This window comes from Cherax quadricarinatus, chromosome 33 (assembly GCF_038502225.1).
Source record: "Cherax quadricarinatus isolate ZL_2023a chromosome 33, ASM3850222v1, whole genome shotgun sequence".
Taxonomy (NCBI): domain Eukaryota; kingdom Metazoa; phylum Arthropoda; class Malacostraca; order Decapoda; family Parastacidae; genus Cherax; species Cherax quadricarinatus.
In genome coordinates this window covers 20,768,104-20,792,492 of record NC_091324.1, presented here as the reverse complement: position 1 = coordinate 20,792,492, position 24,389 = coordinate 20,768,104, and the positions used below count along the sequence as shown (strand labels likewise).

Here is a 24,389-nt window from a genome sequence, read left to right as displayed (position 1 = left end):
ATGCTGTCTCAGCACGCTGCTGGTAGAGCTGAGAACTCTACAATACGAAACAAATCTGTACTGAATGACACTGTGCGTTCAAGGTCACACCTATATAGTCAGTGACTTCGTTTACGAAGTTATTATATGTAAATTTTCTCCGAGTCTCTTGAAGAGCCGTTGAGGGGTTAAGGAGGAGGGGGGAGGTCATTTCATCGGGATCTGCGCCAAGTGACTTTCCTCTGGTGAAGATAAAATCAGTTATTCTGTTGAACCTCTTGTGCTTTAGTCAGGCGATGATAACCACATTCTGGTATCCCGTGAAGAATCGTGTTCTGCGTGTAGGGAGACGTGATATCTACTTCACGTGCAGGAAGATTTGATAACTGTTCCATGTGCAGGAAGATTTTATAATTGTTCCACGTGCAGAAAGATTTGATAACTGTTCCACGTGCAGAAAGGTTTGATAACTGTTCCACGTGCAGAAAGATTTGATTACTGTTCCACGTGCTGAAAGATTTGATAACTGTTCCACGTGCAGAAAGATTTGATAACTGTTCCACGTGCAGAAAGATTTGATAACTGTTCCACGTGCAGAAAGGTTGCTAAGTGTTCCATATGCAGGGTAGACAAGAGCTACCTTTAGAAAAGGTTGCTCAAGTCGGTAAGGTAGGTATAGGTGTCTGAGCTTAAGAAAACTGCAGTATTCGGAGAAAAAAAGGTCAACAAGAGATGTTCGCGTGAAGAGACAGCGAGACGAGTGAAGAGAAGTACACAGCTGCTGAAGGTGAGGAAGAGCACACATATGCCAAAAGGGAAATGTAGTAAGGAATGTACTGGCTCAATAGAGAATTCAATAGGAGGATAGAGAAGGGGTGACGCAGGGTACTTAGTACCTGTCTCTGAGAAGTGCTGAGGTGGCGGGAGGGCCTCACCCGCTCACGGAAGGGGGTAAGAAAGCTGCTGAAGGGACTCCTGTTAACCTTCTTGGGCTTTCCCCTGTGAAACACAGGCCGGACAGGGCTGTAGCCGGCGGTGGTGGGGATTGTGTTGAGTGAAGGCGGTGATGGGGGAAATGGATCTGTGTCGTAATCTGAGTCGGTGTCGTGGGGAAATATAAATTGGAAGTCGTCCTCACTGTGGTCAGCTGAGGATGGAGAGAATGAGGCAGCCTGCTGGTGGTGGGACACAGGCTGTGACTGGTGCTTGGGAACATCGCGTACCAAACTAACCTGCTTTTGAAACTGCTGAGGTGAGAACTGGGGCTGTTTCTCGTTGATATCCGGAATGTCGACTGAGGGAAAGCTGATGTCTTCCATGAAGCTACCAGCAGCTGCAAAAGTTGTATATACCGTTAAAATTTCTTTGTAATGTTTGCTAGTAGTTACATTCTCGGTGGACATAAATTACTTTGAGTTTCAAACTCTACCAACTAGCTAGGAGTCACTTAAAGCTGATCCTAAGAGAACTTTTTTTTTCACAGAAATGCTTGCTATATAACTTGGTGAAGGGCTCTCGATACATGGAACTGAAGTTCTACTTTCCCCTTCCTCGGATCAAACTCAATTACATCTCATTCCCCAGGCGGGATTAGCGCTTCCCTAGGAATAGAATAATAACATGGTGTGACAGAATCTGCGTTACGCTTCAGTCAGCTGAAGTGCTAATTGAATGCGTCTCGTGGCGCACTCAACCCGTGTGGGTTGGGTGCATCACGGTGGAGGCTCAGTCCTCCACCTGTTCATCACAAATCTGTCTCTGACTAGTCAAAGCGCTGGAAAAGGCAGCAGAAAAGTCAGCCCGAGAGTGACTTATAACCGTAACACTTACTTTGTCATGGAAAATGACAGGGAAAGCTAGCTTTTGTTCCAACAATTTAACTATCACGTAGAATACAATAGCGCCACATTACTGATGTATCCAATTTTGTTTCAAAACAAAAAAAAAAAACTCACCGTTGCCCTTCTCCAGGGCGTCCATGGGACCAAAGCCACCTATGGAGTGGAAGCCGGGGAAGGATGCCGGCTTACCTACTATGAAGCCAGCACTGTCCTGCCTTGCAGCCTCGGCGTCTGCAACACCGGATACTAGCGTTAGAGTACACGTGGAAACACCAGGTGTGGAAACACAGTAGACACACATCAAGTGAGCATACATATACTCTAGATACATAAAATGTGGATATATAGGCTGTATATATATATATATATATATATATATATATATATATATATATATATATATATATATATATATATATATATATATATATATATATATATATATATATATATATATATATATATATATATATATATATATATATATATATATATATATATATATATATATATACATATATTATATACATATATATACATATATATATATATATATTTTTTTTTTTTTTTTTTTATTATCACACTGGCCGATTCCCACCAAGGCAGGGTGGCCCGAAAAAGAAAAACTTTCACCATCATTCACTCCATCACTGTCTTGCCAGAAGGGTGCTTTACACTACAGTTTTTAAACTGCAACATTAACACCCCTCCTTCAGAGTGCAGGCACTGTACTTCCCATCTCCAGGACTCAAGTCCGGCCTGCCGGTTTCCCTGAATCCCTTCATAAATGTTACTTTGCTCACACTCCAACAGCACGTCAAGTATTAAAAACCATTTGTCTCCATTCACTCCTATCAAACACGCTCACGCATGCCTGCTGGAAGTCCAAGCCCCTCGCACACAAAACCTCCTTTACCCCCTCCCTCCAACCCTTCCTAGGCCGACCCCTACCCCGCCTTCCTTCCACTACAGACTGATACACTCTTGAAGTTATTCTGTTTCGCTCCATTCTCTCTACATGTCCGAACCACCTCAACAACCCTTCCTCAGCCCTCTGGACAACAGTTTTGGTAATCCCGCACCTCCTCCTAACTTCCAAACTACGAATTCTCTGCATTATATTCACACCACACATTGCCCTCAGACATGACATCTCCACTGCCTCCAGCCTTCTCCTCGCTGCAACATTCATCACCCATGCTTCACACCCATATAAGAGCGTTGGTAAAACTATACTCTCATACATTCCCCTCTTTGCCTCCAAGGACAAAGTTCTCTGTCTCCACAGACTCCTAAGTGCACCACTCACTCTTTTTCCCTCATCAATTCTATGATTCACCTCATCTTTCATAGACCCATCCGCTGACACGTCCACTCCCAAATATCTGAATACGTTCACCTCCTCCATACTCTCTCCCTCCAATCTGATATTCAATCTTTCATCACCTAATCTTTTTGTTATCCTCATAACCTTACTCTTTCCTGTATTCACCTTTAATTTTCTTCTTTTGCACACCCTACCAAATTCATCCACCAATCTCTGCAGCTTCTCTTCAGAATCTCCCAAGAGCACAGTGTCATCAGCATATATATATATATATATATATATATATATATATATATATACATATATATATATATATATATACAATGTACACATACGGTATAAGGTGCAGATACAATATAAGGTGCTGATATATAAGGTGTGCATATACAAGGGGTGAATAAGAACATGAGAACATAAGAAAGAAGGAACACTGCAACAGGCCTACTGACCCATGCGGAGCAGGTCCATGTCAGTCCCCCCCGGATTAACCCAATGACACACCCTCCCCGGATTAGCCCAATGACCCACCCAGTCTGGTCACCTCCACTCAAGGATGGAGCACTGCACCAGACCCAGCAGCACAAGCTAGTCAGGTCCAATTAACACCCACCCACACCCACTCATGTATTTATCTAACCTATTTTTAAAACTACACAACGTTTTAGCCTGAATAACTGTACTCGGGAGTTTGTTCCACTCATCCACAACTTTATTACCAAACCAGTGCTTTCCTATGTCCTTCCTGAATCTGAATTTTTCCAACTTGAAACCATTGCTGCGAGTCCTCGCTTGGCTGGAATTTTTCAGCACGCTATTTACATCCCCTTTATTTATTCCTGCTTTCCATTTATACACCTCGATCATATCTTCCCTAATTCTACGCCTTTCGAGAGTGCAGATTCAGGGCCCTCAGTCTATACTCATAGGGAAGATTTCTGATACATGGGATCATCTTTGTCATCCTCCTCTGTACGTTTTCCAGAGCATTTATATCCATTCTGTAATACGGTGACCAGAACTGAGCAGCATAGTCTAAATGAGGCCTAACCAAGGATATATAGAGTTGAAGAACAACCTGAGGACTTCTATTATTTATACTTCTAGATATGAAGCCAAGAATTCTGTTAGCTTTATTGCGAACACTAATGCACTGTTGTCTTGGTTTTAGATTACTGCTAACCAGAACTCCTAAATCCTTTTCGCAAGCAGCAGTATTAAGATCTACATTATTTAGTTTATATGTGGCATGGTTATTTACCTGTCCAACATTTAGAACTTTGCATTTGTCAATATTAAACTGCATCTGCCACTTCTCCGACCATTGCATCAGTCTATTCAAATCATCCTGGAGTGCTCTAGTGTCCTCATTAGAATGAATTGGACGGCCTATTTTGGTGTCATCAGCAAATTTGCTTATGTGTATGCACAAGATATGGATAAAGAAATGGTGCTAAGATGAGAGATACAGAGTGTGCTGAGCAGCCAAGAGTTAGATCGACCCTTCAGTCAGCATAACATGGCAGAGGGTGTCTCGATGCCGGTGAGGAGGGGGCTCCTGATCCAAGGAACCGGAGTTCCCCAGTTCCCTGAATAAAACCTGATTACTTCCCATTCCCCAGGAGCTAAGGGACCCTTCCCCTCCTCCATACCCCTACGGGTTTAGCGCCTCCCCGTAGATGTGACAGAAACGCTACATTGCAGTGTAGTTACATCTCTGTCATTCATGATTACCAGTGAAGGCGAGTGCTTGGTTTCAAGCAGCCACTTATAAAGGTACAAGTCTGATCATCACGGTGCTTTAACCTTTCCAAGAGCAAAACATAGGTAATGCAACAGAACACACATGGAGACAACAAAACAACATAAATATTGTATTTTTCCACCGAAATATACAATACTCATCTCATTTTCCGTATTTTTCAAGCCTCTCCCTGTGTGTGTATTTATGCTGTTAATCAGTGTTCATTAAATTTTTTTTTTGTATATGAAAAAATCTGATTTTTAGCTGAGTAAATATACAGTTATATGAATAAACAGAAGGATGGACGAGGCTCGAACCGCGGTCCAGCCTCTCGTTCATCCCTCTTTATATTCACTGACACTCGTTTATTTCGACTTAATCTGAATTCATACAGTGATATTTTTTGAAATTACAGTTCTTTCTTCATCATGGTAAACAGCTTATATGGAGAATATTAACCATATTACACAATTAATCAGGTGAATATATTAGTTCAATAAGCACTAGAAGCCAAGCGAGCATGCAGAATGTATATTATATACAAATTCTTTATACTGTGCAGTGTTTTTCTAGGAGTTTGTTGTGCTGTGTTGAGAGGGGGAAACCAGAGGTGACATTGCTACTTATTAAAACCCTCACAATACATAATATCTTGTTTGGAGTGGTTAGACAGATTGTGCTATCGTGTTTTGTTTACAGTCCACTGAACAGTCAGGCAGTCACCACATTAACTTATGTGGAAAAAGACACTTATGTACAGTTCAGGACATTTATTAAAGGAAACGTTTCGCCACGAGTGGCTTCTTCAGTCCTAATACAGAGAAAACTAAGAAAACACACATATATATAGTGGTGGGAGTCAGGTGAGGTGAAGCGTGGGTAGAGGTGGTAATAGTAGTAGTAGTAGTAATGGAACTAAGGAGGTGAGGTTAGAGAGGGACCTGCTGGCATCAAGTAACACCAGTTCCCAGGATGGGTAATATCCTCTTGCTTAGTAATTTTGAAATACTGTACGGTAGTTACAGTATTTCAAAATTACTAAGCAAGAGGATATTACCCATCCTGGGAACTGGTGTTACTTGATGCCAGCAGGTCCCTCTCTAACCTCACCTCCTTAGTTCCATTACTACTACTACTACTATTACCACCTCTACCCACGCTTCACCTCACCTGACTCCCACCACTATATATATGTGTGTTTTCTTAGTTTTCTCTGTATTAGGACTGAAGAAGCCACTCGTGGCGAAACGTTTCCTTTAATAAATGTCCTGAACTGTACATAAGTGTCTTTTTCCACATCTTGTCGGTATCACCATACCATTTCCTCACATTAACTTATGTTAGTGAAGTGCTAACGTCAAGTTTTGACAGTCAAGTGATAGCAGTGTTAAGAAGTACTAGTGGGATCAAGCAGGATTTGGGTCAAGTACTACAAATTATTTGTGTCAAGGAATTTGTAGCATCATGTAGTGTGTCAGACGCCATTTTTTCATGGGGATGAGAGCGGGGCATTTACTCTAGCTACTTTGAAATCTTCTGAAATTAGAATTTCGAAATGAGAATTTAAATTTGGTTTCCTGTCATACCCATATATATTGTGGGAGTCGAGAAAATAAGCTTTGTCGGTCACTTTGTCGACGTTCAGCCGTGTTCCGTCGAGTCGGTCCTAGTCGGGGGTCGAAGTTTGGCTTACCAGAGGAGACGGGTTCCTCAGAATTTCGCCGCTGGGCTACAAGGAGTCTCTTGCTAATAAGGGGGATATCTTGCTGTCGGGTGACCTTTGGTAGACGTCGGTTCTGCATCAGGATATGTCTGGGGGCTCGGACGGAGGAGAAAGGGGGCAGGATATGGGCAGGAGGGGAAGGCCCAGGTCTGAGAGCGGGGATAAACTGGTGAGGCCGACGAAAGTTCTTGGAGGGATATCGAGGATTTTCATGAGAGTTTTTAGGAGGACGAGTAAGGCTGGAACTTTCATGGACGACAGTGGGCTTTACACTTGCGTGATCTAAGAGAGGACTGTCAAAATTCGACAAGAAATTTGAAGGTTCGGTTCCAAAAAATGGTGAAAGATCAGTTACTTCTATAGTCTCATATTTGTTGTTTTCTTTCAGAGATGAGACTTCGGGGAAAAGGAAGGAAGGATCTTGTCCACCGAACTCGTATTCTATAATAGGCTCTCCAAACTCGGCGTTTTTATATCGCTGTTGCTGCTGCTGCTGCTGCTGCTGCTGTCTGTTGTGGGGATGAGGTCTGCGCCCTTGGTGGTGAAGAGGACGGAAACGTCTGTATCTAAATTGGGATTCAGAAGCTTGAAGGTCGTGATTAGCTAAGGTTGACTGGGTATTCAGGGCGCGTTTAGAACGGGTTCTGATGTGATTAAGCCTTGTATTATTTGATGAAGGCAAGTGAACACCAGCGAACTGACTACTCGAGGTGGGAGGAATGCGCCCTACAGTGTGTATGTTAGCGTTTGAACCAGCATTTGAAAACGAAGAAGAGGATGCAAAGTGCTGAGTCGATGGCTGGATCTTACGCACGAAGCGGTTTTTATCACTTAAAAATAAACTCTGAAGAGACTCAGGTACACCACCACTGTAAGGGGCATTCAAAATTTCGTGGATTGCATCGGTGATACCTTGCCTTTCCTGAGATATCCTGAGATCTCTGCGACGTCTAATACCTATCTGTTCGAAAAAATTAGGAATTACAAAGGGAATTTCAAAAGAGTGTGACGAAGATGGAGAGTTTAGTTGAAGCCGTCTACGTGAATGTTCCCTGAGCTGAGGAGTGGAGAGTTTGGCAACTGGCTGAAGGTGTTTGGGATATCTATTGCTGAGACTAAGCACACTACTAATGGAGGAGGGAGCCGAACCTTCCCCTGGAGAGGCTATGGTCTGGCCGAGTTGAGAAGACACGTCCTGCCCTTCCCTCGCGTCTCGCCTTTGTCTTGGCAGTCTTGCTGACTCAAAGGAGTCGAAGTCTGAAGAGCCAAACTGTTGTCCTGTGAAAGATGGGAAAGAAAAGGGCTCCGGGGATTGGACGGGCCTCTCCCGAGCAGAGGGAGAAAACTGCTGTGGAGGAGAGAAGGATGGAAAGGAAAAAGTCAATGGGGAAGACGACGGTGCATGAGGGATTCTCGCTGAAGATGATTCAGAGAGCCTAGCTGAAGATGAAGGAGAGAACCTTGAAGAGGAAGATGAAGGAGAGAACCTTGAAGAGGAAGATGAAGGAGAGGAGAACTGTGGGGAAGGAGCAGTATCTGAAGAGGATGAAGAATCTGGTGAGGAGGAAGAGATTTCAGGGAAACGTTCGTGAATTACTTGAAAGTTTGGAGGTCTGTTAAGAGGATGCTGGCGAGTTGGGGAGAGGGAACTAGTAACAGTGTCCCGCTGTGGCCGGACGAACTGGGGCTGGAATCTAGGGGGACCTACTGCGGTGGACTGGGAGGTGGGTGGGGAGATGGAAGGGAAGGGTTGTGGTGGGGGCCTTTTAGGGCGTCGGGGTCCCACAGACTGTCTGGGGGGCCGGATATTGGCGTTGCGGATGAGGAGGGCCTGCAGGTGGTTGGTGGCAGGTAAACCTCCATAGGGAGCGCTCAGTATACCGTCGATGGTCGAAGTAACACCAGCTTGTCGTTTAGTTCTTCCTGTGGAGCGTCGACGGAGAACATACAAGATGAGGTCAGCTTTTCTGAATCATGAGAGCAAACACAGCATGATATGTGTATGCACAGTCTGTTACCTGTCTGTGGTGCTTGTGTCTGGCACTTGCCTGTGTGGTTTGCGGCAAGTGATTGTGGCACTTGTTTGTTACATGCTACTGTACTACACTACTTATCCTTTATAAGTGTTATTAAAATACTGTAAGTCAATGTAAATGGTTAGTTTGTTTGGCACGGCTTGTCAAGTTAGTTGTGAGCGGGTCAAAAAGACTGATATTTATAAACAGTGTATAGCATGTGTATGTGTGTGTGTGTGTGTGTGTGTGTGTGTGTGTGTGTGTGTTTTGTAATATATTAGCCTAAATTAACCAATCCATTGCTATACAAGAACTCATCCAATATTTTAACCTGCCGACCATACAAGACATACAAGCTGAGGTTGTATGTCTCAGCATCCAACATCGATAAACCTAATGAATAAGACATATGTGCAACACCTGGGTATCTTTATTGGAAAGAGATTTCACCTGTTGCACACACTCACACACACATACACACACACACACACACACACACACACACACACACACACACACACAAACACACACACACACACACACACACACACACAAACACACACACACAGGTGGGGAGCTCACAAGAAACAACCACGAGGTATGTGAGGAGCTCAACATGAGATTTCAGGAAGTATTTACAGTGGAGGCTGAAGGGGCAACGGGAAGACAAAACAGTGGGGTACAGCAACAAGGGATATACCAACAAGTGTTGGATGAATTATACACAACTGAGGAGGAGGTGGAGAAGCTCCTAAGTGACCTTGATACCTCAAAGGCGGTGGGACCGGACAACATCTCTCCATGGGTCCTTAGAGAGGGAGCAGGGACACTACGTGTGCCACTAACCAAAATCTTTAACACTTCCCTTGAAACTGGGCAACTACCTGGAGTATGGAAGAAGGCAAATGTAGTCCCCATCTTTAAGAAGAGAGACAGAAATGAAGCACTAAATTATAGACCAGTGTCACTGACATGTGTAGTATGCAAAGTCTTGGAAAAGATTATCAGGAGGAGAGTGGTGGAGCATCTGGAGCGAAACAAGATTATAAACTACTGCCAGCACGGATTCATGGAATGCAAATCCTATGTCACAAACCTACTAGAGTTTTATGACAGGTAACCGAAGTAAGAAATGAGAGGGAGAGATGGGTTGATTGCAATTTCTTGGACTGCAAGAAGGCCTTCGACACAGTTCCTCACAAGAGATTAGTACAGAAGCTAGAGGAACAGGCACGTATAACAGGAAGGGCACTGCAGTGGATCAGAGAATACCTAATAGGGAGGGAACAGCAAGTCATGGTCCGTGATGAGGTATCACAGTGGGCGCCAGTGACGAGCGGGGTCCCACAGGGGTCAGTCCTGTGACCAGTGCTATTCTTGGTATATGTGAACGACATGACGGAAGGGATAGACTCAGAAGAGTCCCTGTTTGCAGATGACGTGAAGTTAATGAGGAGAATTAAATCAGACGCGGACCAGACAGGTCTACAAAGAGACCTGGACAGGCTGGATGTGTGGTCCAGAAACTGGCTCCTAGAATTTAACCCCGCCAAATGCAAAGTCATGAAGATCGGAGGAGGGCAAAGAAGACCGCAGACAGAGTATAGGCTAGGTGGCCAAAGGCTGCAAACCTCACTCAAGGAGAAAGACCTAGGAGTGAGTATAATACCGAGTACATCGCCAGAAGCACACATTAACCAGATAACTGCTGCGGCATATGGGCGATTGGCAAACCTGAGAATAGCGTTCCGGTACCTCAGCAAGGAATCGTTCAAGACTTTATACACTGTGTACGTCAGGCCCATACTGGAGTACGCAGAACCAGTTTGGAACCCACACCTGGTCAAATACGTCAAGAAATTAGAGAAAGTGCAAAGGTTTGCATCAAGGCTAGTTCCAGAGCTAAGGGGAATGTCCTATGAAGAAAGGTTAAGGGAAATCGGCCTGACAACACTGGAGGACAGGAGGGTCAGGGGAGACATAATAACGACATACAAAATGCTGCGTCGAATAGACAAGGTGGACAGAGACAGGATGTTCCAGAGATGGGACACAGAAACAAGGGGTCACAATTGGAAGCTGAAGACTCAGATGAGTCAAAGGGATGTTAGGAAGTATTTCTTCAGTCATAGAGTAGTTAGGAAGTGGAACAGTCTGGCAAGCGATGTAGAGGAGGCAGGAACTATACGTAGTTTTAAGACAAGGCATGATAAAGCTCATGGAACAGGGGGAGAGAGGACCTAGTAGCGGTCGGTGAAGAGGCGGGGCCAGGAGCTGAGTCTCGACCCCTGCAACCACAATTAGGTGAGTACACACATTTGGGTTTTGGCCATCTAGTATCTTCCATGTGTAAGATAAGATAAGATTTCGTTCGGATTTTTAACCCCGGAGGGTTAGCCACCCAGGATAACCCAAGAAAGTCAGTGCGTCATCGAGGACTGTCTAACTTATTTCCATTGGGGTCCTCAATCTTGTCCCCCAGGATGCGACCCACACCAGTCGACTAACACCTAGGTACCTATTCGCTGCTAGGTGAACAGGACAATAGTGTAAGGAAACGTGTCGAAATGTTTCCACCCGCCGGGAATCGAACCCGGGCCCTCCGTGTGTGAAGCGGGAGCTTTAGCCACCAGACTACTGCTATCTCTCTCGCATTCTTTCCAGTGTGTAAAATTTCATTTCTTTGAGATGTTCCGGTATTTTTAATACTGTACTGGCTCTGTCCAGAAGGTAAATGCTCTCTGTATTTTTTCCATCTCTACTATTCCACTCTCTCTGGACAGTGCTGTCAATACTGAACAGTATCCCAAGTGAGGGAGCGCAAGTGACTGTAATAGTGTTACACACACACACACACACACACACACATGCAGGCAAGGACCATCCTCCCCAAACAAGTGAGCTCGAACTGAAGCACCCAGTTCGATGCGTCGTTGAAGAGTTCATACTTGCGAAGTCTCCCATGAACTCCTGGGTAGGAAGGTTGTGAGCGAAGTTCTCAGGGAACCCGTTGAAGGTCTCCCTCGGTGTCTCCTGCCGCGCCGTGGGTGCCAGGAAGTCCCTGCAGGCAACAAACATTGTGAGTTACACATTACACCGGCCAGAAGGGTTATGACCTAACTGTAGGCAACATCAGACACCAGGAGTCATGGGCTTCCTGCGGGCAACAACATTCTCTCAGTTGCACATTACCACTAGATATAAAGGTCATGATCTTCCTGCAGGCAACATCAGACACCAGGGTCATGACCTCCCTGCAGGCAACAACAACATGAGTAATACACATTACCAAGAGTGACGACCTTCCTGCAGGCAACATCAGATCCAAGAATCATTGATCTCCCTGCAGGCAACAACAACAAGGGTTACACATCACCAGCCACAAAAGGAAAAATACAAATTTCAGTAGACCTGACTTCTTTCAAATTTGAGGGAATTTTAATGTCTAGGTAGCATTACTAATATATTTACTCTTAAAGGGAGGAGAGTGGGTTAAAGGCTCTTAATATGAAGAATCCATACGCTCTTGAAGTTTCCTTTACAAGAACAGCCTAAACAATAGATCGATTCAGTTTTGTTCGGCACCATTGAAGTCGATTAAATCTGCATTTCACTTGTGAAATCTTACGACATTCTCTAGGCACGAACCTTACGGACACACACCCGGAAAAGTCGTAGACTAGGTGCTCGTTAAGGGCGAAGAGCAGAGGTATTGCAGAGGCATAATTTCGTCGCATTTCCCTTCAAGTCTATTGTGTGTGCGACTCCCAGCTATTGCTTGTTAACATTTACTCCCCCAACACATGAAATTGTTGATCTTTTTTGACTCTTATTTACGCAAAAACTTTTATTATGATTATTATAATAATTATTAATTATCATTATTATTATTATTAATTATTATTGCCTTCCTTTTGTCTTTATTTTGAGAAGACCTTAGTCAGCTTATGTTTAATATTTACTAGACTTTGGAATGTAAGCAGGTATGTAGTCTCACCCCCACACAGACAATGACGGAGTATAGCTCCTGTCCTCCTCCGGTCGTCACTGAGTCAGGTTTGTGTTTCGACCTCTCTTGTCCGTGTCTCCCAAGACCTGGCTCCTACATCCGAACCTGACCGTCACTTTCATTTACTTTCTAATTATCATGAGCACTTTCATTCATTTTCTAATCATCATGAGAGTCACTTTCAGTCAACTATAACCACGCACTTCAAAATTATCAGTCATAAATTATTTATTATCGTCACCATCACCATGAATACAATCATTACCATGAATAAAATCATCACTATTAATATAATCATCACCATCAATACAATCGTCACCATCGCTCTATCAATATTATTTAGGTCTGGTCATAAATCTATTTTAAACAGCCCAGGAAGATGACCTCTGACCCTCGTAGGTCACGGTAGGTCACTGTATCTTAATTACTTGAAGATTAAGTAGTTAGCGATGGTTAGTGCCACTGTGACCTTGCTTGAGAAAAATCCGCAGGTCACTTGGTCACTTTTTTTTAATGTGAGGCGAAAACTCAGTGTGGGTGATTCAGTGTTAGGAGTGGTGGAGGATCGATCCTCCGTTCGCGGAGATGACCTGAGGTCAGTCGAATCTCAATTACTTGGAGATGACCTGGGGAGGTCACTGTGACTTGGATTGGAGATGACCTGAGGGAGGTCACTGTGACCTGGATTACTTGGAGATGGCTTGAGAGAGGTCACTGACTTGGATTACGTGGAGGTAACCAGGGGAGGTCACTGTGACTTGTACTACTTGCAGATGACCTGAGGAGGTCACTGTTACCTCGATTACTTACTTGGGGTTGAACGGCTGATCTGGAAAGAGAGTAAATGTTTGTCAATGTATGTTCTTACGGAACAAATGTTCAGTATACATACATACACATATATTTATATGTGCGTAGATAACACACACACCTGTAATCACATATAGGTGAGTATACATACATACACACACACACACACACACACGTTTACACCCAAGGGAAAGGAAAACCAGACATACGTGTGTATACACAAAATCAAAATACACACATACACACTATGATAACGTGTACACAGAGGAGAGCAAAACTGATAAGCACACGCACGTGTACACACACAGGAAAACAAAACAAACACGCGTACACACATTTACACACACACACATGATGACATGAATATATTGCAGGTAATTTCCCCCCCCCCTTACACTAATGACTTGGTAGTAGTGGTGGTTGTTAGTTAACTGTAGTTGTTGGTGGTTACGGCTGTGTAAGCTGCTTGTAGTGGTGGTGATGGTGGTTGTCGTGCCCGTCGTTGCTGTAGCTGGTGGTGGTGCTGGTGATCATGTGTGGTGGTGCTGGTGATCGTGCGTGGTGGTGCTGGTGATCGTGCGTGGTGGTGCTGGTGATCGTGCGTGGTGGTGCTGGTGATCGTGTGTGGTGGTGCTGGTGATCATGTGTGGTGGTGCTGGTGATCGTGTGTGGTGGTGCTGGTGATCGTGTGTGGTGGTGCTGGTGATCGTGCGTGGTGGTGCTGGTGATCGTGTGTGGTGGTGCTGGTGATCATGTGTGGTGGTGCTGGTGATCGTGCGTGGTGGTGCTGGTAATCGTGTGTGGTGGTGCTGGTGATCGTGTGTGGTGGTGCTGGTGATCGTGCGTGGTGGTGCTGGTGATCGTGCGTGGTGGTGCTGGTGATCGTGTGTGGTGGTGCTGGTGATCGTGTGTGGTGGTGCTGGTGATCGTGTGTGGTGGTGCTGGTGATCGTGCGTGGTGGTGCTGGTGATCGTGCGTGGTGGTGCTGGTGATCGTGTGTGGTGGTGCTGGTGATCGTGTGTGGTGGTGCTGGTGATCATGGGTGGTGGTGCTGGTGATCGTGTGTGGTGATGGTGGTGGTTGTGGTAAAGGGGGAAGGGGTTGTTAGCTGGTGATGGTAGTGGTGATAGTGGTGATAATGCCACGGAATGATAACGAAATATCAACTGGTGGCTGTAAGTTGGATAACACATTTTTATTACACAAACCGATATTTTTTGTGACTCACGAAATCGTAATGACACGATTGCAAACAAACCATACCACGGGCGGGATTTGAACTCGCGGTCAGAGAGTCTCAAAACTCCAGACCGTCGCGTTAGCCACTGGACCAGCTAGCCACAAGCTAGCCACAAGCTAGCTGGTCCAGTGGGTAACTCGACGGTCTTTAGTTTTGAGACTCTGACCGCGAGTTCAAATCCCGCCCGTGGTATGGGAATTTTTTTTTGTGAAGAGTACAGGAAGATATCTATTGAGGATACATACATAAAGATATCTGCCGAGGATAAATGAAGATATCTGCTGAGGATAGATACATGAAGGTATCGCCTGAGAATAGTATACGAAGATATCTAGTGTGGATAATGCATAAAGATAACTATTGATAATACATAAAGATATCTGCAGAGTTGTTCTCGTTCCCACAGAGTGAAAGGGAGTGAAAATTTACAGGAAGAGATGTAATGATGTGAAATTAACGTCATTTTAGCAATTTTCACCTCCAAGCTGGGCAGGTGAGAGTCAGGTGTGTGAGTGGCAGGAGTCAGCTGTGTGAGTGGCAGGAGTCAGCTGTGTGAGTGACAAGAGTCAGCTGTGTGAGTGACAGGAGTCTTCCGTGTGACAGGAATCGGCTGTGTGAGGGACGAGTAAGCTGTGCGAGTGACAGGAGACAGCTGTGTGAGTGACAGGAGTCTTCCGTGTGACAGGAATCGGCTGTGTGAGGGACGAGTAAGCTGTGCGAGTGACAGGAGACAGCTGTGTGAGTGACAGGAGTCAGCTGTGTGAATGACAGGAGTCAGCTGTGTGAGTGACAGGAATCAGCCATGTGAGTGATAGGAATCGGCTGAGAGTGACAGCAGTCAGCTGTGCGACTGACAGGAGTCAGCCGTGAGAATGACAGGTGTAAGCTGGGTGAGTGGGAGGTATGGGAAGCCTACGTATGTAAGTGTACAGCCACTTCGTGTACATGTACGTGAACAGCCACACCTTGTGCAGGAAGGCTCAGCATACAGATGTACTCAATAGGATCGCAGTAAACAGGTGACATCAACAATAGGCAAAATAACCATTAACGAGTTCCTTGATAATGTGAAATCGCGAAAGCGACTGGAAATTCACTATTCTTTTCACAGTGGAAAATCTGCATACAGTTGTATGTTAAGATATAGACTGCTTTAATATTTCTCCATATTTTTTCGAAACAGATTATAACACACTAAAAAAAAAAAAGCTAAACTCATATGGGTCATTCACCACGACATCGAAGCATGTGAGAGCGCTTTCATCTCAGGCAACCCTGAGTAAATATACCATACTCCGAGCCAAACTTGCATAATGACGGCTCTCACAGGGCCCATTGTCTTCCATCACGACAAACACTCGCCCTGACGGGACCTAAACACTACCCTGGCGATATAAACGTAGGGAAGGAACGGGGAAAGAAACTAGACGGGAACTGGAACGCCGCTGCTGGAGTGTCGTGGTAGAAGTCGTGTATTAGCACAGTGTTTCCTTATGTGTGGCAAGAGTAGGTAACGCTAGAAATGACGCAACGTGTGAATGTAACTAGTAGCACACATGTCAGTTACTAGACACCCTAGTGATTAGTAGTCCATAGAGACTCTCTATCCTACACTTTCGTATGCAACAGGCCACCGCAGCTCAATTATTAATGAACACAGGCTAAAGGGTTTATCATCTATGGGTAAGGCGAAGCGTAGGTAAAGAGTCCTTAAATCTGCTTGCCGATTTTCTTTTACACAAATCGGTTTTACAGGTTTAAAGCTCTTATCCTACCTCAGGTCATTTCAAAGCCCAGCCTTGAGGTATACTACCTCCAACCCCCCAGGATGCCACCCACACCAGTCCTCTAACACCCTGGTACCTACTTGCTGAATAGGAACAGCGGATGTAAAGAAACAGGCTCAATGTTTCCACCCGGGTCGGGGATCGAACTACGGACACTCAGTGTGCAACTAATCGAGCTACGGGTCACCTTATGCTCGTCACCTATCGGAAAATAGGTACCTGGCTGTTAGGTGAACATTGTGGGTCGCATCCTGGGAGGGTAAATTTTCACTCTGTATTGACACTTCTTCACTCAAGAAATTAAAATCTGTCATAATAATAATAATAATAATAATAATAATAATAATAATAATAATAATAATAATAATTTATTCATATTATAAGGTCGCTTTTAAGTTGATGAAAGGTTCTTGATCCAAGTAATTAAGATTACCCTCTAATTCCTAGGATAAAATCTGATTATCTCCCTTTTCCCAGATGCTGTATGACCCACCCATGGTTTTAAAACTTCCCCATGAATATAATAATATTATTATTGGAACGAGACGTCATATTTAGTAACAACAGTGAGTGCATCAACAAGTGAACAACTACGGTAACAACAGCACAACAGTTAGCGTATGAACAGGTGAACAACGACAAAAACAACAGCAACAACAGCCAAAGTGTCAACTAAAGCCATCAGCTCCAGCGCATGATCACTGCTGTTATCGAGACACTTTTCAGTCATGTTCCATGACCGAACTTTCACCCACCGTGTTTACCACTTTCCATACTACTGGCTGACTCTCACACCAGCGTCGCACAGCGACTCTCTTACGTATAAACAAAAACACATTACGCAACCAGGGCGGTTTCCTTAGGTCTGTGAGGGGGATGGGGGAGAGAGGATTCCTGAGCCAAGGAATTGAACCTGTCTTCCCTGTCCGTGGACTGAATCTGATTGCCTTCCCGGGAGCTGGATGGTGCGTACCAGCTATTAGCGCTCCCCCTGACAAATGTGAAGACAAGAACCAGGGGCTTGTGTAACTCTATCGTCTTTGTAAGCAGCAAACTGCCGCTGTCAAATCACATGACAATGAATGTGACAGATAAATACCGGAAAGACAAGATCGGTGTTGAGGTTAGGCGTCTTCCAAGCAATTTTGAGGATGTTATAAAAGCTGCAGAAGCGGTAATAGCAAATAGTTTACGCAGTAAATAGCCCTCAAATGCGCTGCCGCTAGCGCGCACTCGTTACGCAGAAAAAGGAGAGAAAGGAAGGCGTGTTGTGCTGGTGGATCATACTCCTGATTGTTAGCACTCCACCGGGAATGCTAGATGCAAATTTAACATCCACTGCATATGAGAAAAGTTGCTAATATTCCTCCTTCCATCTCCACTCACGTCCCAAGCAATCGCAGCTGCAACTCTGCTGGAAGGAAGCCTCTAAAACTCTCATATCTACTGACATAGTCAAATGTTTAAGAATACCGTCCTCGCCCTACCGAAGTCTCACAGCTCAGGCTGACACATTTCATTACATCACATATGAGAGTTATTCTGCGTGGCTCTTTACAGGGGAAACATAGCTATCTGTGCTCTGAACTTTTCCAGCACAATGGACTGGCTTAATGTATTGATGTGGAAACTGCGACTGACAGAATCACTGATTCACGAAATCGTAATGACACGATTGCAAACTAACCATACCACGGGCGGGATTTGAACCCGCGGTCAGAGAGTCTCAAAACTCCAGACCGCCTGGAGTTTTGAGACTCTCTGACCGCGGGTTCAAATCCCGCCCGTGGTATGGTTTGTTCGCAATCGTGTCATTACGATTTCGTGAATCATGTTGACGGCAGTGAGGGGACTTGAGCTAGAGTTCGTCACGTCCACGCTAGCTGGAGATTCGTCTGTAAAAACTTGCATTTGTGGTCACAGTGGTGCCTATGCTAACCTTCCTATGGTGTAGAAATGTACCTAGTTGGACGAATCTTATTGTGGCTAGCTGGTCCAGTGGCTAAAGCGACGGTCTGGAGTTTTGAGACTCTCTGACCGCGGGTTCAAATCCCGCCCGTGGTATGGTTTGAATCACTGATACCTAATCACACGGCCGGATATGCGAGGGAAGACGTCTATGATGAGCTCACTGCTCCTAGTGATACCTCACATCCGCTGGCTTACCAGTTCACCCAGTAACAAATTAAACCTCACAGTAGATGCGATAACAGGTTTCCACCTTCTTCCCCGTCAGAAAACAAAAGATCATCACCCAGTAGTGTCCTGGGATCCTGTTTAGTTTACATTAGAAAGTATTTTTTAACTAGACTGCGGTCAAACGGTTTCAGAAGCACATTTTCCGCTAAGAATTACTTTATATTTATTAAAGTGTTTCTTGCCTCTAAGGCCCAGGTAATAGACACAGGCAACATATGGACCGGGAGCTGCAACTAAGCAGGCAGCGAGTGTCACGCTCACAGTGAATTTAAGATGTTAGGTAAAAGGACAAACGTGCAACTAATGCGACATTTTTATTGTGGCAACGTTTCTCTATCCAGGAGCTTTGTCAAGATGCAACAGCAAGCCTCCTTACAGTTTAATGTGATCCTTTGTTGACAACGTTTCGCCCACACAGTGGGCTTTTTCAAGTCACAAACAGCCTCCTTACACCTGCTTCTCTGTTTACCTAGCAAAAAATAAGCTCTTGGGTGTCAGTCTGCTGTTATGCGAGGTATTCTGGCTAAGAAGGATCCCATAGGAAACAAACTACACTGACTTTCTTAGGTTATCTTGAGTTAATAACACAAAAGTCTTTCTTTTCTCTGCAGCTAAGACATCAATCACCTATTATCCACAGTGCCATATAACAAACATCTCGGATTAACATTCTAAGATTCTATTTTAGAGAGATTATTTTATGGTTTAAAGTTTTTAACACCAATACGTAAGAACCCATAGATTATATCTGAGAAATTTCTCTGAACACTGAGATGACTGCTGCATTTCCCAAACTATTTCCTTTATTGACTCGTATACACCTTCAAGTTCCCTCTTCTCAGAGTAGGCTGTGTGTGTGAATTGAACATGTAAACAGTATTACTTGTAAGAAGGCAGGTGTGGTAGCTGTGATAAATATTTTTATAGTAAGGTACATTCACAAGCAAGACAAGAGCCTGAGATATCACATAAGCAGCGTTAAGGAGTGGTACCCTGAGGTGACACCAGGGTGTGTCCATAAAGTCCTTTTCCGATTTCGGTGATCACTATTAAGTACAACTAGAGTGAACGTGATCAAGAGTGTCTGCTGAAGGTGATCAGCAGTGATTGCTGAACGTGATCAACAGTGGTGAACGTGGTCAACATTAAATACAACTGGTCTGAGCATGATCAACAGTGACTACAGTTGTGTATTTTCCACCTTGTCAGCAGTGTTTATATAAGATAATACAGTATACGCACACATTGTATGTAAAAAATAGATGTTTCTTCCACCTGGACATTATCAACCCATAATAAAGACTGGTGAACGAAGAGTCTTCATAAATAAAACACCAAATTCAGCATTTTGTGTTATTTACGTATGATGTATATTCACCTATCAGCGCCAAGCCAGGAGGGAGTGACACAGTGCTAGAAGAATGGCAGGTAATCAGATCTGATCCCAAAAAGAAGAGGATGGTACCCGAAATTCGCTGAATCAAAAACCCTTCACCAAGACGTTCTTGGAGGATGTGTACATGTGAAACAAACAGGTTTGTATAAGAGCAAATACAAACATAGATGAGAACAGCCATTAACAGCAACAAAACACGTGTCTCATGCACGTGTCTCATGCACATGTCTTATGCACGTGTCTACGGCCACAATACAGATATTCGTAACTGGAAACTAGATTTGAAATCTGCTAATCATATAAAACGACGGATTGTAGACTTCAGTCTCATTGCATCAGTTCCAGACTCATTTGTTAAACGAGCGATTTAATCTTTCTTGATAATTCGTGCCCACGTTAATGGGGGTTTCGTCAAAGGTTGTGGAGGTTAGGTCGTTTTAATCCATGCATGTCAGGTTATTTTAATTAGTGAATACACTGTTATTCTATACCCAGCGCAGTCAAGTTGATTAAGTTACTTAATGCAGATTTTTTTTTCATTTATAATTTGTACCTGCCCTGACTTTCCCTTCATTTTTTTAGCTCAAAATCACATCCTTCACACTACTTTGCTTTTATCTTCCCTCAGTCTTGTAGCACTCATATCTGCTTCTCCAGGCGAGTGAAGGCAATAGGAAAGTAACTGCTGTTCCAGGTGTATGAGGGCAGAGCAGAGGCTGTGACTGCTCCACACCCAGGGTCAGAGAGGACAGTTAACATGCCTCCAGAAACAATGTCCAACAACACATATTTCACTTTTGTTTTGTTCACCTGTACTACACTGCCTCTTCAACCATGATCCTATTAGACTTCTCTTTTAAACGTTTTACGTGTACACCATAAATAATTTTACTGTTAAGCAGTTATTTCCCCCCCCCCTTGTGCAGGGAGACTGGCCAGTTAAAATCATTTAGTGTGACGGAGATCATTACAAACCATTCTCATGTTGCATAACAGGAACTACATATTACTCCAGAACTGAGGTAACTGCAGTAATTTTAGCATAGTGCAAGAAAGCGCTGAAGATGCACCTAGGAAAACTTAAATTAACATTTACCATTTTATTAAGAGGTTCAGATGATAAAGGAAGCCTCTTGCAGCATCCACATGAAGGATTTCCTTCAAGGAGGTATAAGGAAGAGCTAACCCTCTTCCTGTATCAAACCTCATTATCTCCTATTCCACTCACGCTTTCCCATGAGTAGAATATTTATTATACAGGAAGGAAGCCATTTCTGTTTATGTTATGCAGATGAAAACACGTTCGTGAGGAGTGTCAACAAAACTACACGTTCGTGAAGACGAGTGTCAACACAGTTTTAAAATGCGAACAATAATAATATTGCCTTTGGAGGTGTTTTGCGTGCCTGGAACTGCAGAACGTTCGGGAGGGGAGCATTTTACTGCTAATAGATATTAGATGTGTTTAAAGCCTAGTGATGTCTTGTTTACTTTTCTAGAGTCGTTCAGAAGCCGACATCTTTAATGTATGAAGATATATAGAATATAGAGTCGCTCCCAATTAAAAAAATATACGATCTATTAATAATGTGATACCTAAATTAATATTTCTCACCGTAATTAAAGATGAATGACTGACGTGTTTTCTCAGTAATGAGAAAAGTAACAAGTTAAGGTTGTTACGATTTGTTTCGTCATAGTTAATTTCATTTAATTTCGATTAAATTTGTTAATTAGCATCGTTATTTCAGTTGCGTGAGATAGTTTTCCGTCTGTGAAATTTTTAGAATTAATGGCGGTTGCGGAGGAGATAAATCGGAAGCAGATAAGATTACCCACACGCTATTATGGTAACCATGACGATAACCCTGAATCCGTGAGACCTAGTATTATGTCCCAGCGTTGCTTGCCTAAGCACATAGCAATTACAGGAGCGGGAACTGGAGCGCAGGGAACACACGCCTTCACGGATTCGTTGGAGACATTTTGAAAACTCCTTATTGCTTAGTGCTTGAAATACCTTTACGTCAAACATATTTAACTTCAAAGCGTGCGCACTCACGCTCGAGCACACGCATACACACACACACACACACACACACACACACACACACACACACACACACACACACACACACACACACACACACACACACACACTCAGAGAGTTGTAAGGCAGTGGAAGTCTAGAAAATGACGTAGTGGAGGCAGGAACCATACACAGTTTTAAGACGAGGTTTGATAAAGCTCATGGAGCGGGGAGAGAGAGGGCCTAGTAGCAACCGGTGAAGAGGCGGGGCCAGGAGCTAGGACTCGACCCCTGCAACCACAAATAGGTGAGTACAAATAGGTGAGTACACACACACACACACACACATACACACACACACACACACACACACACACACACACACACACACACACACACACACACACATACACACCAACACACATACACAAACCAAAACAAGGAATACTCTGTTGTGATGAATGGTTTGAAAAACCGACAAGTTGAAGATTGAGACACTTATGCAGCATATGGAAATCTTTATTCAGGAAACGTTTCGCCACACAGTGGCTTCATCAGTCCAATACAAAGAGGAAGGCGTAAGGAGAGGAGGAGAATGAGGTAATCAGTCCCTCAACCTGGAGTCGATCGACTCCAGGTTGAGGGACTGATTACCTCATTCTCCTCCTCTCCTTACGCCTTCCTCTTTGTATTGGACTGATGAAGCCACTGTGTGGCGAAACGTTTCCTGAATAAAGATTTCCATATGCTGCATAAGTGTCTCAATCTTCAAGGAATACTCTATATAAAATTGACCAGGAGGGCGCCTGCACATTCCAGTAGTTTCAGGAGCCTTTACCTAGTTATAGTACACAAACACTGAAAGTTTGAATGCGTTCTGATGATACGTTCTCAAGTTATAAATGAACATCTTTGATGTAGAAAAAAAAAGAAAATATTCAACCATTTTAAGGCCCTCCGGTGATGGATAAATGACAACAGCAATAATAATAATAATAATAATAATAATAATAATAATAATAATAATAATAATAATAATAATAATAATAATAAAAGTGAATGCAACAGTATGAAGAGTAAGACGTGCTACAGGATGGAATGTGGGAAAGTATTAGTGAGGAAACCAGTTTTCTTACTAAAGCAGCCAACCAGTTTGCGGTAAACCCACATTCCGTGATTAGGTTACTCTCATTTTCCGATCATTACATCGACGACACTCCTACGTTCTTAGTTTGTACAGACGGGTATGTATAGCATTATGGTCTACCCGGCCTGGGACCCGAATGATAAGGACAGTTAAGTGAGTGTGGGTCTTCTCTTGTTGTTATTGGTTTATAGGGCCAGTGACACTGGACGTCGTATTGAGCCCTATCTCCCAGTGCCGGTGGGAGACACCCCGTCCAAATCGGAACTAACGTGGAGTGAGGGAATGCATGTTATGTCCCCCATGTGCCCCGAGGCCCACGGGAAGGCGCATATGTGGAATACATTTTTGGATTATGGTGAAGGCGTACCAAAATCAATCTATTTCGGTAGGAACGTATGCCTGCTTGGTAATTATTCCGGTGTGATCGGGTGAGAAGAGTCGGAACCAGTGAACAAGTGTGATTGACCAGGCGCTTGTGACACTCTGGAAGCTATGGCTATATCCGGCCTATCCCAATCTTCTTAACATCGATAAAGAAAAGACACATTTTGTTAAATATGCTTTACCGGACCACATTCCGGTTTATGTAGACCTTCGGCAAGTTAAGTAAAACAATTCAATTCAATTCAATTCAATTTAAGTTTATTCTCTATAAGGGTTACAATGTGGGGTTCACAGGTTTTGGGTATTGTGTGGTTTACATGTTATAAAATACTAATTACAGAGGGGGCCACTAGGACACCTAGCATGGCTAGGCATTTCGAGCAGACTTAGATTAATTCTTAACATTAAATCCTTACAGATTATGGTATTAAGGCTAAGTGACTACATCATAATTTGTGAGTTTAGCAATGTGAATGCTTTTGTTTTGGCACAATACAAGGTGTCTATACTGGAGTATCATAGGCAAACTTATGGCTAGTTAGGATTTATTATTTTAAGATTAAGATTAGTATTTCTGGGTTTATAGTCAGTGGGTGAGTGAGTGTAATTGTGAACCACCAGGTGGTTATCATGTAGTTAGTTGTCGGGGTGGATCAGGGAGATAAGATGTTTTCTAACTGTAGTTTTGAAAGTGATGAATGTGTCTGCAGTTCTAGAGTTTTCAGGTAGGGTGTTCCAGATTTTAGGTCCATTGAAATACAT

At 43.7% G+C, this 24,389-nt stretch overlaps 1 protein-coding gene across 2 annotated transcripts in view; it reads right to left on the bottom strand.

The window, feature by feature from the left end:
- The window catches only part of LOC128693999 (uncharacterized), an 84,807-nt gene that overhangs the window by 9,673 nt on the left and 50,745 nt on the right, over positions 1 to 24,389 (bottom strand). Inside the window, exons 2-6 of one of the 2 annotated variants that reach the window (XM_053783963.2) lie at positions 13,446 to 13,464; positions 11,575 to 11,687; positions 7,761 to 8,534; positions 1,935 to 2,051; positions 876 to 1,312 (exon numbers count right to left, since the gene is read on the bottom strand). In XM_053783963.2, the coding sequence (XP_053639938.2) occupies positions 876 to 1,312; positions 1,935 to 2,051; positions 7,761 to 8,534; positions 11,575 to 11,687; positions 13,446 to 13,464 (1,460 nt within the window). The remainder of the gene's footprint in view (positions 1 to 875; positions 1,313 to 1,934; positions 2,052 to 7,760; positions 8,535 to 11,574; positions 11,688 to 13,445; positions 13,465 to 24,389) is intronic. The other variant, XM_053783964.2, reaches the window with a different exon arrangement.